General features: G+C 35.7%; 2 protein-coding genes across 8 annotated transcripts in view; one reads left to right on the top strand and one right to left on the bottom strand.

Moving 5' to 3' along the window:
* Positions 1-16187, bottom strand: part of GOLGA4 (golgin A4) — a 130225-nt gene that overhangs the window by 45378 nt on the left and 68660 nt on the right. For all 7 annotated transcript variants that reach the window (XM_049099726.1, XM_025461323.3, XM_025461322.3 and 4 more), the window contains 3 exons: positions 7102-7280; positions 4096-4224; positions 321-476 (listed from right to left, as the gene is read on the bottom strand). In XM_049099726.1, the coding sequence (XP_048955683.1) occupies positions 321-476; positions 4096-4224; positions 7102-7280 (464 nt within the window). The remainder of the gene's footprint in view (positions 1-320; positions 477-4095; positions 4225-7101; positions 7281-16187) is intronic.
* LOC112668774 (ADP-ribosylation factor-like protein 2) lies at positions 923-1866 on the top strand. The gene has a single exon (XM_035704829.2). It carries the CDS (start codon positions 1231-1233, stop codon positions 1489-1491), a length of 261 nt encoding a protein of 86 aa, XP_035560722.1. The 5' UTR covers positions 923-1230; the 3' UTR covers positions 1492-1866.

Below are 16187 nucleotides of genomic sequence, written 5' to 3'. Positions count from 1 at the left end.
TACAGATCAAGGGCAAGTAAACAATGGAGTGGGGATGCAAAGCCCAAATGCAAAGATAGTGAATGGCAATAGAAACACCTCCAGCAAAAAAAAAAAAAAAGAAACACAGCCAGCTAAAGGCAGAGTCAGCAGCATCATGTAGCAAACACTAAAACCACTCACAGAAAAAGCTCTTATTATCTAAAAATGAAGTGCATGTATGTAAATCTAACCCAGTAAAACAAAAGCTTCTTGACAACTTTATATTGATTGGAAAGATAACAATAGTTTCTGTACAAATAATTCCACAACTCTGGAACCTGAATATTATTTAAACTTACAGTTCTGTAAGTCTCTGCTTCTTGCTGAAGGTCCCGAAGTTTATTTTCACTCTCCATGAGGATTGCTTTCTTCTGCAACTCTAATTCTTCCAGGGCCAAAGATTCTTGCTGTTCTTTTTCTTGGGTGATCTTCAAATATTCTGATTGACTTTTTTCCTGTGCCAAAAAAAAAAATACCACCTTAGACCCACATAAATCTTCAGCATTCTCAAAGTACTTCCACAGGAATCAGGTCTTTCATTTGATCTGCACACCAGCTCTATGAGGTAGGCAGTATCATCATTTCTCTCTTCCCAGGCTCTAGTGTGCAGAAACAAAGCACTGTGGCTTTTCCAGTGTGATCTAGCCAATATTTGCCACAATTACTACTGATAAGAAAAATTCTGTTCTAGTAACCCCACTACATCTGCTATTTTTCCACTACTTAAAATGTTTTGCAAAACACGCTTAATGTGAAGGCTCCCAAAATTGTCACTGCTACTTCTCTCCACTCCAGAGTTTGATTATTTCAACTCTAAGCCAAGAAACTAGACTTTAAGTTTATATAATTTGTGAGAAATATCTCGTTAGGGAACCCTACATAGAAAGACAAATAATGGAGGGGGCTACAGGGACCATGGGGCTTCTGACCATTCTGAAGAAGATGAAACAGAAAGAGCGGGAGCTGCGACTGCTCACGCTCGGCCTAGACAATGCTGGCAAAACAACCATCCTCAAGAAGTTCAACGGGGTAGACACTGACACCATCTCCCCGATGCTAGGCTTCAACATTAAGACCCTGGAACATCGAGGATTCAAGGTGAACATCTGGGATGTGGGAGGCTAGAAGTCCTTGCGGTCCTACTGGCGGAACTACTTTGAGAGCACCAATGGCCTCATCTGGGTGGTGGACAGCGCCAACCGCCAGCGCATGCAGGACTGCCAGTGGGAGCTCCAGAGCTTGTTGGTGGAGGAGCGCCTGGCTGGAGCAACCCTCCTCATCTTTGCCAACAAACAAGACCTGCCTGGAGCACTGTCCTCTAATGCCATCCGTGAGGCCCTGGAGCTGGACTCCATCCACAGCCACCATTGGTATATCCAGGGCTGTAGTGCCATCACTGGGGAGAACCTCCTGCCTGGCATTGACTGGCTCCTGGATGACATTTCCAGCCGCATCTTCACGGCCGACTGAACCACTCCAGATGCCCCCCACCCCACCTTGCAGTCCAGCCCCCTACCCCCACCCTCATCAAGCACCATCCATGGGGGTACAGGAGTCAGCCAGCCTGACAAACACCCCCCACCCCACTCTGTAACCTGCTGCTGCTGCTGCTAGTGCTGCCCACTGCTGCTCTGTGGCCAGCTGGTTCCCGTGGCTGGAGGGCTGCTGCCCTGGCTGTCACCCTGGCTCCTGACCCAGCCCACCTGCAGCTGCCATGCCAAGAGGAGAGGGCTGGGCCTGGGGGGGGTGGGGGGGGTGAAGCTGCCTCTGCTGCTACCAAGGCTGTGGGCCTCATCCTTTGCTCAGCTGTGAGAATAAATCCTTTCTTGCCCTCAAAAAAAAAAAAAAAAAGACAAATAATGTGACTATATGGATTAGATCAAGGAAATATCTATAAAGTATATTCATATTTTTTATCTATAAAAGCCTATATAACTCTTTACAGATGACCTGGGCTCTTTTACCCTCAATCCCAGAAAGCTGCTTCTTCAATTGTCCTGATCATGTATCAACATCCATATGAGAAGTATTTACTGTCATGAAAAGAGAAGCTCTAGAGAGCACTTTCAACATTTAGTGGCTTTGGACTCCAATTAAGGATACTTATCCATACTTACTGCATTGAGTTCATATTGTCAGCTACAATATTTTCAATTCACTACACACTCTGGTGAAGCATATTGCTTTAAGGAAAGGCACTCTGCCATATGATAAGCAGACTGATTAGAAAATATTAATTTCTTTTTTTTTAAAGATTTTATTTATTTATTCATGAGATACACACAGAGAGAAAGAGAGAGAGAGAGAAATAGAAAGAGAGAGAGAGGCAGAGACACAAGCAGAGGGAGAAGCAGGCTCCATGCAGGGAGCCCGATGTGGGTCTTGATCCTGGGTCTCCAGCATCAGGCCCTAGGCTGAAGGCAGTGCTAAACCGCTGAGCCACCCAGGCTGCCCAAAAATACTAATTTCTAATCAATTTTAAAACATCACCGTAGACATACTATATTATCTAATGTAAACTACATTTTAAATACATCTTTCTGTGCCCATAAAAATAAAAGAGGACCTTTTAATAGTCTGTTGAACTTTGACCATCAACACAAAGCTAACTTTTTTGAGGAGCTAGGTAGAAAGGGGGGCACAAAGTGGCAAGTGCACATGTGTGGGTGTCTCATGTGTATCTGTATCCTGCTCTCTCTACTCAGAATATATTTGAGTATATCAGTTCTAGAACACAGTTTTAACAAAGCCAATGTTCAAGTCTCACTGTCCCCAAAGGCCAATTACTCCAGCGTGAAAACACACAGATCTTTATGACGAGAATTTTTTGGAACAATTCCCTGCTTCACTTATGTCCTGCTTTGTTCCTTAATCTTTATGCCCTTATGCCATCCTATTATAGTTTTAAGCATTCTTATAAACTACATTAAATCCTTTCTAGGCTGGAGTGCCTGGCTGGCTCAGTCAATAGAGCATGTGACTCCTGATCTTGAGGGTCCCATGAGTTTGAGCCCCATGCTGGGGATAGAGTACACTTGAAAAAAATAAAATAAATTAATAGGGAGACTTGGGTGGCTCAGTAGGTTAAGTGTCCGACTCAATTTCAGCTCAGGTAATGATCTCAGGGTCGTAAGACTAAGCCCTGCATCAGGCACCAAGCTCAGCATGAAGTCTGCTTGAGATTCTCTCCCTCTCCCTCTGTCCCCACCCCACTCGGTGCTTGCTCTCTCTTTCTCTCTCTCTCTAAAATAAATAAATAACAAAAAAGATTAAAATTACACATACTATTTCTCATCGTTTTGCACTCAAAGTTTGTCAAAATTATACACACTATCTTACAGATAATAATTTAATATAAAAAACAATCAAACTACATTTTTAGCACTACTACTTCTGTGGTAACCTATATGAAAGGTTTTCACAATTTGAAAAAAAATAACTTTCTTGTTTTAAACTTTCAAATTATACTATGCCCCAAAATCTCACCTTTGCTTTTCTGGATATTATTTTGGTTCATCCAGTCAGTTGTTTATTTTACTTTATTTTTTAAAATATCTTATATATCTTATATATATATCTTATATATCTTATATATATATATATATCTTATATAATTTCATAATAATGAAATTATTCTACTTAAAATGAAAACTAGTTGGTCATTTTCATTATTTCTTCTTCTTTAAAATGCATTTCAGAAAACACTTTCTGAGCCCTGAACTCTGGTATAGTCAGTCTAGTGAGTTTCTAGACATTCTTCCTGAATTATGCAGTCACTGGTTCATGGCTTTAATTAGCTTATCTTCCTCTTTACTTCTCCATAATCATAGCCTCTGCCAAGGTAAGAGGGATGACATACAAATAAACCGGTTAATGAAAGCCTGTTATTTTCACACAACACCAAGTTAACAAGCTCTGAAAGCCCTCTTTCCTGCCTACATCCTATCCTCTCTGCACACTCAAAGTCCAAGGCTGCTAGTAGTCTGACCTCAAGCTGAAAGGTAGGAGTAAGGAGATAACAACTTTATATAAAGCTGAAAATTTACCTATAACAAAAACAAAACAGGTACTTACAAGAGCTATTTTCATTTGCTCCTGAAATTGCCTTTCTTGGGCCTGAAACTTCTTAGTCAATTCCTGCTCTTTGCTGGCCAGCTCCTCTTCATGAAGCTTCTGTAGTTTAGCAATTTGTTCTGAGGATTTCTGAAAAGTCAGCCAAATAGTTAAAGTGAAACACTTTAAAATATGTATAATAATAATAAAATATGTAACTCTACAATTAAATAATACTTTATTATGATTTGATCATCAGCCAACTGTGTAAGAGGAAAAATCAAAACATATTTCCCACATAAATCAAAAGTCACCAAAGTCTCAATAGTTAAAAGAAAAGCCAATCAAGCATTGCTAATTTATTTTTTTATGTTTTTATTTTTTAGAGAGAGATTAAGTGAGTATGTGCATGAATGGTGTGAGGGAGGGGTGGAGGGACAGGGGGAGAATCTTAAGCAGGCTCCATGCCCAATGCAAAGTTTGAGCTCATGACCCTGAGATCATGACCTGAGCCGAAATCAAAAGTGACACTTAACCAACTGAGGCACCCAGGTAACTGAAGTATTGCTCATTTAAGACAAGGATGGCAGCTGCTGCTGCAGTAGTAAGTCTTAAAAGGTTAGTGCATTTCCACATCTTGCAGGGATATTCCACACCAATCACAACAGGGAAGTATGGGATGGGGAATAAAGATGTTCTCAGGGGTGTCTGGGTGGCTCAGTCAGTTAAGTGGCTGCCTTGGGCTCAGGTTATGATCCTGGCGTCTTGGGATAGAGCCCCACATCAGGCTATCTGCTTGGCAGGGAGCCTGCTTCCCCCTCTTCCTCTGCTGGCTACCCCCCCCCCCCCCACCCGCTTGTGTTTTTCTGCTCTCTCACTCTGTCAAATAAATAAACAAGACCTTTGAAAAAAACATTTCTCAAAGAGGGAACTCCATTATGGTCACACTGCCCTGGCTAAAACAATCTAATTACATCTAGCTTTCCATGCACATACTATTTATTAAAAAGTATTGGCCTTGTTCTTTCTTGGATAGGAAGACTTAATCTTATAAAAATGTCAAATCTCCCTAAATAAATCTATAAATTTAATACAACTGAATAAACTGCCAATAGAATGGGGGTGGAAGGGTTCACTGAACAAAATAAACATGCATGAATAACCAGTACTCTTCTGAAAACTAAGTGTAATAAGGAGAGGCTACCAAATAATAGAACATATTATAAACAGAGTAACTGTAACAGTGTAATACTGGCACATGGTGAGGCAAAGCACTGGAACAGCACAGAGAATTCAAAAAAGAGACCCATATATAGCTCAATAATTTAGTATAAAATAAAGATACTGTGTCATATCAGAAGAGAAAACATGGATTATTAAATAAATAATTTGAAGACTACTTTGTAGTCATCTGGAAAAAAATTAAAGCTGGATCCCTACCTCATTCCTAACACCAAATAAATTCTAGTTGGATGAAAGATTTAATAATAAAAAATGAAAGCATACAAGGGCCATAAGAAACAGAGAATTTTAAAATGATCTCAGTGAGACTGAATTTTTAAATCAGAACAAAAATCCAGATAGCATTTAAGGAAAAGAAAAAAATCTCTGCATGCCCTCTTCCAAAATAAACTGATCCCAAAGCAAAAACAAATAATAAACAAAGTCAACTGAAAATAGACAGAGACACCTGGGTGGCTCAGTTGGTTAAGTGTCAGACTCTTATTTTCAGCTCAAATCATGATCTCAAGGTCATGAGATCACCTCGGGCTCTATGCTGGGTGTGGATCCTGCTTAAGATTCTCTCCCTCTCCCTCTGCCCCTGCCTACTTGTGCATGAGCTCTCTTTTTCTCAAAAAAAAAAAAAAAAAAAAGGGAGAGAGAGAGATTATTTGGATAAGTGAACTATATATCCAAAGAACTAATTCCTACTATAAATGTAAAACTTCTACAAATCAATAAGACCAACAGTCCAATAGGAAAATGAGTTAAAGATCTGACAAAGCAACTCAAAGAGAAAAACTGCCAATTCCTTCTAAACATGGAAAAATATGTTTATCATATTGGTAAAAAGATAAGCACATTAAAACTACAATGTTGGGGCACCTGGGTGGCTCAGTCAGTTAAGTGTCTGTCTCTTGATTTCAGCTCAGGTCTTGATCTCAGGGTCATGGAATCAAGCCCCCATCAGGCTCCACGCTCAGCGTGGAGTCTGCTGGTCCCTCTCTCTCTGCTCCTCCCCTGCTTGCTCGCTTGCTCTCAAATAAATACATAAATCTTTAAAACAAACAAACAAACAAACAAACAAAAAGAACTACAAATGTCATTTTTTTTAACTGGTAAGTTTGAAAAGATTAAAAAAAATTAGGTAACACCATCTTTGTGAAGTAACACACTGCTTGTGAGAGTATAAAATGTCCTCCATAGAGCTTATAGCAACTATACAATCATTAAAAATAGACATAATTTTGCCTAATATTCCACTTCTAGGAATCTATCCTAAAAAAAATATACAGGTGAGCAAATATAAGTATATTCACCATCTGCAATAGCTAAAAAATGAAAACCCTAAATATCCATCAGTAGTAGATTGATTAAATTATGAAACACTCATATAGTGAAATCCTGAACAATCTTTAAAACAGATGTGGCATAAGAGGAAAAAAAAAACAAAAACAAATGCAGCATCATTACCAATTGTCAATGATAAGGAATATATTAAGTGGAAAAGCAAGATACAGAGCAGTATATATAACATGCTATCTTTTGTGCTAAAAAATTTTAAGAGAGGATTATACAACATAAAAGAGAAATTATTTGCAGAGACTATCTCTGGGAAGTACATCCAAAAAGATAAAAATTATTTTCTCTATCAAAGTGATTTTTTTTCCCTATATCCTGAACTCATGAAATGGTCAAGGCCTAAAATGTAAATTAACTCTTCTTTACAATCAAAAATTGTAGGAAAAGCATACAACTTATGTTTCCATATTGCTGTAGCCTGTTGTAATCTAAAATTATTCTTACATTTGTCACATCAACAACCTCCTGTTTCATCTGACTTAATTCCCGTTGAAGACTGGTGCGTTCCTCCTCTCTTGTTTTTTCAATAGCTTTTATTTGTTCATCCATCTCTACCTTCATTTTTCTCCGCGATTCTTCTGTTTTTTGGGCTGTACTCAAGGCTTTTTCAAGTTCCTCAAAAGCTATAATGAAAACAAGAGGAAACAAGTATCTCAAGAAATATTATCATTCAGCTAACGTGTTTTACATTTGATTTATGGGAACTAATAAGAGCAGCAGTAGCAAGACAGGTTAAAATTGTCATTTTTGTTTTAAGCCAAGAGATATTTCTGAGCCATTCAACAAAGCCACAAAATGTCCAGTTACTGAAACCAATCTGTCACTGAATTCTGGATCCAGATCTTAAGACTGCCTGTATGAACTTAAACTCAGGAATTTGGGAAAAAATTAAATTACTAATGGCTCCCCACTCCTTCTACCAACAAATGTCTTTATGGATTGCAAATTCCAAGAAATGAAGACTTCTGTGTTATAGAATTTCAATTGCTTTTTTGTTTGCTATAGACATTTTACCTATTATTATCAATAATTAGGTAATAGCATTACATTCTCACTAGAACATTTTTAAGAATAGAAAAATTATTCTTTGACTAATTCTATTTTTAAAAACCTCTTAATCATACAATAAATAAAAGAACAGAGTTTTCTGGGGTTTGTTTTACCATTCACTAGTTGAATCACATATTAAACAATGTATTCTGAAATGAAATCTACTATTTGCGTAAGTTTCAAACTAGAGCTGTTTAGTAGAAAGAAATCTTTATCTGATTCAACAATATATAGAAAGGCATAACCAGCAAGGAGTTCTTGTGTGATATAAGAATTCAGGCCCTACAAAAATAATCATCTAGGGTACAGTAGTATGATTTTTAAGAAGACCAAATAGCTCACCCAGCTTCCAACAAAATCATACAGGATGGGTACAACAGCTGGAACTCAGCACCAAAAACTGCATATGTGTATATGTATCTATGTGTATAAGCATCTCTGTGTGTGCATGTGTACATTGTACATACTCTCTCTCTACTGGTATAGCAATATGCTGTCAAAATCCTACTGGTTTTATTATCCTACATTATTTTCTTTAGACCTCACAGAAGATACCAGACTTCCCTTTACCTAGAGATAGACCATAAATACAACATAAATTTTCAAGATGGGTTTTTAATCCTATCAAGAAACATATGTCCAGAGGAGAGATAGTTCATTCATGAATATGTACTATTTTTTGCCCTCAGTGGTATAAGAAATGTACAACTTCAACCTATGGCATCTCAAAAAGAAGACTTTTTACCAACCACAACTTGGCTTAATAAATGGTGGTTTGGGGATCCCTGGGTGGCGCAGCGGTTTGGCGCCTGCCTTTGGCCCAGGGCGCGATCCTGGAGACCCGGGATCGAATCCCACGTCGGGCTCTCGGTGCATGGAGCCTGCTTCTCCCTCTGCCTATGTCTCTGCCTCTCTCTCTCTCTGTGACTATCATAAATAAATAAAAATGTTAAAAAAAAAATTAGCCATTCATCTAAAAATAAATAAATAAATAAATAAATAAATAAATAAATAAATAAATAAATAAATGGTGGTTTGGGCAGGAATTTTATAACTGAAGACAAATACCTGTTCTATAGCATTTTCTTAATGATAAGTTGCATCAGTACAGAAAAAGACGAAAGGCTGAATTCTGATAACAAATAGGAAACACAACTTACTCTGCTCAACATTTAAAAAAAAAAACTTCTTTATCAGCCATGTATCCTTGATATAAAAAAAAATATCTGTCCAATCTACTCGTTTTATATGTTCAAAAGATAAAACTGATGCTCAAATAGGTCTAAATTACAAAAGGAATATTTATCAGCTGAAATCATTTTTAAAGATTCCTAATCTAACTTCACTAATATTTGCCTGCAAAACCAAGATTCTCAGACGTATGTTGGAAAATAAAATATTTAAAGAAAAGATTTTTTTGTTTTTGTTTTATTCAGATACTTTTACTATACATTTTAGTATCAAGCATAAAGAAATATCTCTTGCTACTAATTTCTTAAAAATTGGTTTCCTAATTTCTTAGAAATAAGTCACGTTATCAATTATGAGAGAGAAATTCTATAATAAAGTGCTTACTGCTCAGTTTGTGTTGAAAGTTTAAATCTGGGAAATAGAAAAATGGGAAGAGGAATAACAATATTGTATAATGGTTGGATGTCACCATTATCTTTTCATTACTGTTACTATAGTAACATATATTCAAGTATGTCAAATTGTATCTTAGGACTTCTAAGCACTTTACAGAAATCTCTGTTACAAATTCCTATTCAGAAATAATTTTCCAATAACTAAGTTTTCTAACCACACTCAGTAAATTTTAGAATATTCTCCTATATTATACTCTAATTTTATTGTTTAGTCCACTGACGACATTTTCCTAAGTCACCTGATTATCCATCATACAATGATTAAAGTAGGATACATCTGGTTCCACAGTTCTTTTTATCTAAATTTAATCGTCTCTCCCACATTCTGCTATCATGTCAGAGAACCATATAATTTTATACCTAGAAAGAAATCTTTGAAATCTTGTAATTCAATGTTCTCACTCAAGTGCAAGAAGTGAGGCATCCAACTTGATGATAAACCAACCTGAATATATTAACTTGATGTCAGAACTTTAAAATTATATTTAAGAAACACTCTTTACCTTGTGTCATTTTTTAAAATTCTAAGAATGCTGACAATGATCCAGTTTAGTTGGGCAATAATGTATCTAAACCAGAATTTCTGAAGCAATTAATTACTAATGGCTTCTAACTCTCATCAAAATATAGCATGTTATACCTCTGAAAGACACAGAAAAATGCAATGGCTTTCCACCTCCACCCTGCTTCAAGGAAATATTAAGTATCCAAAAGGAGGGTGGCATTAAAACACATTACATATACTGACATACAGAAAACATACTTCAAACTCATGCTGGATTCTACACTGTAGAACAAAAGAAGCCACTTCCTCTAGGAACTCTGCCTTCAACAATCGGTCCCATTTCAATGCTAAAGGAGAATATACTGAGAGTTTACTTACTATCCAGAAATGTCTCACCCTCTGATTTTACAACCATCAGAGATACAGAAAAGTTGTGTCCATACCTTATAATGTTCTAAAGATGAATTTCCCACTCTTTCCAAAATGAAACTATTCTAGGATTTTAATGTGAGTACTAAAGAAGTATGTTGTGCATGTCCACGTAATTTATCTTCCAATTACCAACAAAGGATAAGTGAGTGGGGAGAAAGAAAGCGTGCATCAGCCACAGCTGAAAAATCCTCTGCCAACATGCAAGAGAGCGCAGGAAAACCACAGTCACAGCACACAACGGGAAGGCTAAGCACAAACTGCTGCCAAATGTTGCAAGAACACATTGTGTTCTTCCAAAGCAAAATTCAATGTATCTCAGGCACTTTTATTTAAAAAATAAAAACTCTGAAAACATTTCTAGGCAAAAATTTAACAAACTTTAAGAATGGTCCTCTGTCAAAAGTAAAATGCAGGGAAGACCTTTTTTTTTTTTTTTCTAGCTCCTTGCTTTCTACTTCAGGTAAGGTTCACTCACATCCATGGGGATTATAAATATGGATAAATGCTCACTAGAAAAAAAAATGCTCACTAGAAGAATTAAATGGGAAAGGTTGGCAATCTATAGCTCAATAATCCAACCATGCATTCATTAAATATTTATTGGATGTTTACCATCTGCCAAGCATAAGGGAGGCACAGGGTGACATGAAAACTATTTGTCACAGAAAGGCAGCTTAAGTAATTAAAGGCAATGGGGAGTAAACCTTAGGTAAAACTAGAAAAAAATGTGTCATTTGCTTTGCCTCTTCACTATCTTTGCCTCTCCTCATCCTCAACATCCTTACCAACTAGCAATAACAAATGCCAGAATTCTGAGATCCAGGGAGCACTACTGTTTTGTTTTACTATCCCAGAGGACACTTTATTATAAAGATAATAAGACCCATTTTTACTCCCTCTGCAGGGAATAAACATAGATACAGAAGTGCAGAAGGGTTGCCAACCTGCAGATTAACTGGTGATCCTCAGAAGCTGATTAATAACATCAAGAATGAATAAGTAAGCCAGTGCCTGTGTCTTTATTACAGCAAAAAAACTAAAATGCATGTTATTAAACTTAAAAAAAAAAGCAAAAAACACAAGTAATACTACAAAATGAATGAAATGCAAATTAACAGAAAAAGCAACAAAATGAATTTTGTCTATTAGAATTCTCACCCATCATTAAGGCTCTTTTATGAATAAAAGCAAAAGTCTAGAACAGCAGTTTTCAAAGTGTGGTCCAAAGATCCTAGGGTCCTATATGGTCCCTGTTTTGCAAATACATATCTGCATATCTGTGTAAAGGCAGATTTTCCTCATATATTTCAACGAAAATAACATATCACAACAGACTGAATACAGAAATAGGTATGAAAATCCACTATCTTCTATTATGCCAAACAAAGCAAAAATATAAAACAAGGCCACACTTTACACCAAATTTTATTTTGAAAAATATAGGTAATTTTTAAAAGTATTTAGATTAATATGCAGCAGGTTTATAATTGTTATTTTTAATTGAACCAAAAAATTTTTTATTTCTTAATTTCTAATACAGTAAATATCACTAATTATAACCCACATAAATGAAAGCTCTTTGGATTCCTCAGTAAGTTTTAACAGTTGTAAAGAGGTCCCTGAGATGAAAAAGTTTGAAAACCACTTGTCTAGAGTTTACAAAAATGAAGATAATACTACTACCCAGTGGCACAAACTAGATAGTGCAATACTTATATACAAATTGGAGCTTGGGCAGCCCAGGTGGCTCAGTGGTTTAGTGCCGCCTTCAGCCCGGGGCATGATTCTGGAGACCCAGGATCGAGTCCCACGTCAGGCTTCCTGCATGGAGCCTGCTTCTCCCTCTTCCTGTGTCTCTGCCCCTCTCTCTCTCTCTCTCTCTCTCTCTCTCTGTTTCTCTCATGAATAAATAAATAAAACCTTTAAGAAAATATAATAACAAAATAAATTGGAGCCTTCAGAAATTTAATATCACATTTGCAATGGAAACCTACTTTTTAAACCACTTTTTAAAATACATAACAAGATTCACCCTACAGATTGCACTCTGGCTTTTAAAATTTTTTTATGGATCTATCCAAATTTTCATGTTCTCCTTACATTATCCATGCAAATTTATCTATTAAATACATTGAAAATATCAGGCTAATCTTGAAAAATATGAGGCTAGGGCAGCCCAGGTGGCTCAGTGATTTAGCGCCGCCTTCGGCCCATGGTGTGGTCCTGGAGACCCAGGATCGAGTCCCACATCAGGCTCCCTGCACTGAATGGAGCCTGCTTCTCCCTCCGCCTGTGTCTGTGCCTCTCTCTCTCTCTCTCTCATGAATAAATTAAATCTTTAAAAAAAATATATAAGGCTAAAGCTAAGTAAATTTAATTAAATTGAAAATATGATTCTGATAGTACTGTACTGTAACAACACTGTGTGGTGGCAGATGAGAGCTACACTTGTGGAGAGCACAGCATAATGTATAGTCTTGTCCAATCGTTATGTCATAAACCTGAAACTAATGTAATATTGTGTGTTAACTATACTCAAATAAGAACAGAAAGAAAAAAAGAAAATATGATTCCTTAGCAAAGAAATATGTTCCTGATGCTTTCCAGTAACAGGGACATAAGTGCAGGATGACAGTGACTATGTAAACATAAAGATGCAGCGACTACTATAGAAACATATCAAGTACCCACAAATAAATGGCTATTAAATAAATCACCTATAATGAATGAAAACCTAATTCCATTTAAAATAATGAAATTTTCCACCAGGTATACATTTAGTGCCAAAATATGTACATATTACTTATCTAACATGATAGACTTAAGTTCTACTTTGATTCTTACTTTTTTGCCTGAGAAACATGGAATTTTCTTCATAAAGCTTTATCTAAGTACCCATGATAAGAAAAAAAATAGCCCTTACCCCAGTCCTGTTCATACAAGGCTTGGGAAAGGCACCATGATTCACTTATTGGCATGTGTGGATGCACAAAAATAAGATGTTTTGTGAGACTTAAGACTCCAAGAAAACTCTGTTACATAAATTATCAGCAACTTTTAACAAGGCACTTAAATACATGTGGTTTTTATTATATAAATATGCATAAATCTTACATATTACTTAAATACATAACTCTATTTAAGAGGGCCCTCCAAATATCAAATAAATATATTCCACTGAATGTCTTTGATATATCAGGCCTATACTATACAAATGAATAAAAAACTTATTTCCTGCACAAACACAACATGGCAATAAAAAGCAAAGTATGTTATGAGTTAATCTAAGTTTTTCAATGCAGCCAAATCATACAAAACACATGACTTAGGCAAAGATGGGGTAAATGAAAGGGAATCAGGGTTTACAAAAGATACTCTGGAAAGCACTTTGGAAACTTTCCTAATCCAAACAGAATATTTTGTTACTTTGCATAAATTGTAGGCAAGAACATTTTAATGGGAGATGGGGGACTTAACACTATAGTGTGGGTTTTTTGTAATGGCTATGTTTAAATACCTAAAAGTAACTTACAAAAAAGACTAGAAGTCTATGTAAGAATTTATCCTGAGAAAAAATTCAAAGATGGAATAAGCTGCATCAGAGTTGGTACAGTATTGTTCATAATAACAAAAATATAATCTAGATGATGATCAAGAGGAAAATGGTTAAGTGATGCACATGCATTCAGACACAGCCATTAAAATGTTAGTGCTTTAGCAATATGTAAAATGCTAAATATGAAAAAAGGAGCACACAAAATTGTATGTACAATATGATTACAGTAATATAAAAATAAGGATTGGAGGAAAGACTAAATGGAAGTGTACTGAAACAACAGTAGTGTGCTTTCATTTTCTCTATGTTCCAATGTTTTTGTAATACATTGTATTAAAACCTAGCCAGCTACCTCCACCTCCTACTCCACTTAAAACATACACACACGCACACACACAGAACAGCCAAAACCTATGGCAAAATTTAGCAGCATTAACATCCTGCATTGGTGTTGCATTGAAAAGATAATATTCTAGACAATTAGTAATAATACCCAGTAGCTAAAATATAGCATTATGCACTAAAGCTGAATCACCAGACTTCTCTAAGTTTAAAATCTGGTTACTTGAAGATGTGACCATCTGTTCTTAAGTCATACCTAGAAAGGATTATTATTAACAATAATAGTAAAATGCTTCTAACAAATATATTTGGTTTTCATTTTCTTTATCCACTAAAATAAATAATTTTAACAAAACAAGAGTGCTATACTGTCATACTTCAAAAACCATGCTCAACAGTTCCTTAGAGAGTAAAATAAGTACTATAAGTTGATACAGCATATATTATAAAGTAGGCATGTCACCATATTCACATAGTTTAGGTCTTTTAGGGCAGAATTGCTCTTTTTAAAATCAGAGACATTCAGATTTCTTTGTCCTCCAACATATGGGAGGCATCACAGCTCATTTAGAAAAACTATGAGAACATTGAAATGAAACTGGTTTCATTTAGAAAACCAGTGCAACAGACTATTTTCTAAGAAAAGTATTGGGAAATATACTTGAGCTGATTTTTACCTCCAAAATAGGTGATCCAAAAAAATAAGTTACTTGTCTACTGATAGCCACATATCAAGAATTACTAAATATATTTATTATTTACAGTTGAAAATGAATTAGGAGGGTTTATATTTTTTCATAATTGTTTTATGTAGACAAATTTACTTTTAAAAATCTTTAACAACTACAAGCTTTAATGATGTTAATGCTGTTAATGCTTCTTTCCCACGGCCAGCTCTTACATGTTTAGCCTTTGAATTTTAAATTCAAGAAAGAGAAAGACAGATATTTCATAGAGGAACAGAATTCTATAAGAGCCAGATTATGTTTATAGACTATGGAAACTCTACTTCCTTTACAAAGACTTTTCCCTACTTTTAGCACTAAATTGGAATTTTTCTGTCAATTGGCAAATGCACTTTCTATTTGAACTAAATGCCATTTTATATTTCAACAGGTCTATTCAGACTCATCAAAGATCATTAGATGAAATGCAGTTGTTGTACAAGACTAGTTTTCATTATAAATTTAAAAGGCAGTATCTTCAATGTAGAATGAGTCTATTGTAACTTCCTGTTATAGTCCAATAGTTAGGACTACAAATATATTTTTTTAAAAATCTATAAAAGCCCTTACAACTCTGTGATCCAAAGACTTTCCAAAGTTAATGCTTTTATTAAATAACTAAATCATAATTCTCTTTTAAGTATTTAATTTTTGATATTTTTATGGTACTAACAAAAATTTCCCAACCTACAGGCTATGAAATATTGACAAAAATACAGTTTTATGAAAATGCCATTTAAAGAGAAAATACAACCATGTTTTGGAGAAGCCAGAGAAGGAAGGGTGTACTATCTAATGAACTAACTAGAACAGCAGCCTGGGAAACATTTACCCTACATGTGAATTAACTGTGTATTTTGTCTTTTGACTTGACACTAGGTCATGGATTTCTACCTCCTCATAAAATACATTCCAATTTTAAAAGAAAACTTAATCCTCTAACCAATATTATTTTCTTTTGCCTGACTACATTAGTCAACAAAAACAGCCCTAAAAACGGGAAGGCTTGATATGAGGAGCTGAGACCATGCATTAGGTTTTCTATTGACTGAAAGCAAACCTGTCTAACAATGTCTCACACGCCTCAAACTGCTTCAATTAATTCCTCAGAGATTATATTCTGAGAGTTGCTGTCAATTAATGCTCTCTGAAGGGAAATTTTCTTGGGTTTATGGGAACAAATTCATTAGCTAATTAATATCACCTATTAATAAAACCACAAAGAGATTTTATGAGCTTATTTGGTGTCAACCAACTAGCTCTCTCATCCAAAT

Source organism: Canis lupus, chromosome 23 (assembly GCF_003254725.2).
Source record: "Canis lupus dingo isolate Sandy chromosome 23, ASM325472v2, whole genome shotgun sequence".
NCBI classification, from domain to species: Eukaryota; Metazoa; Chordata; class Mammalia; order Carnivora; family Canidae; genus Canis; species Canis lupus.
Note: the sequence above shows the minus strand (reverse complement) of the source record. Positions and strands in the feature narration are given on the sequence as shown.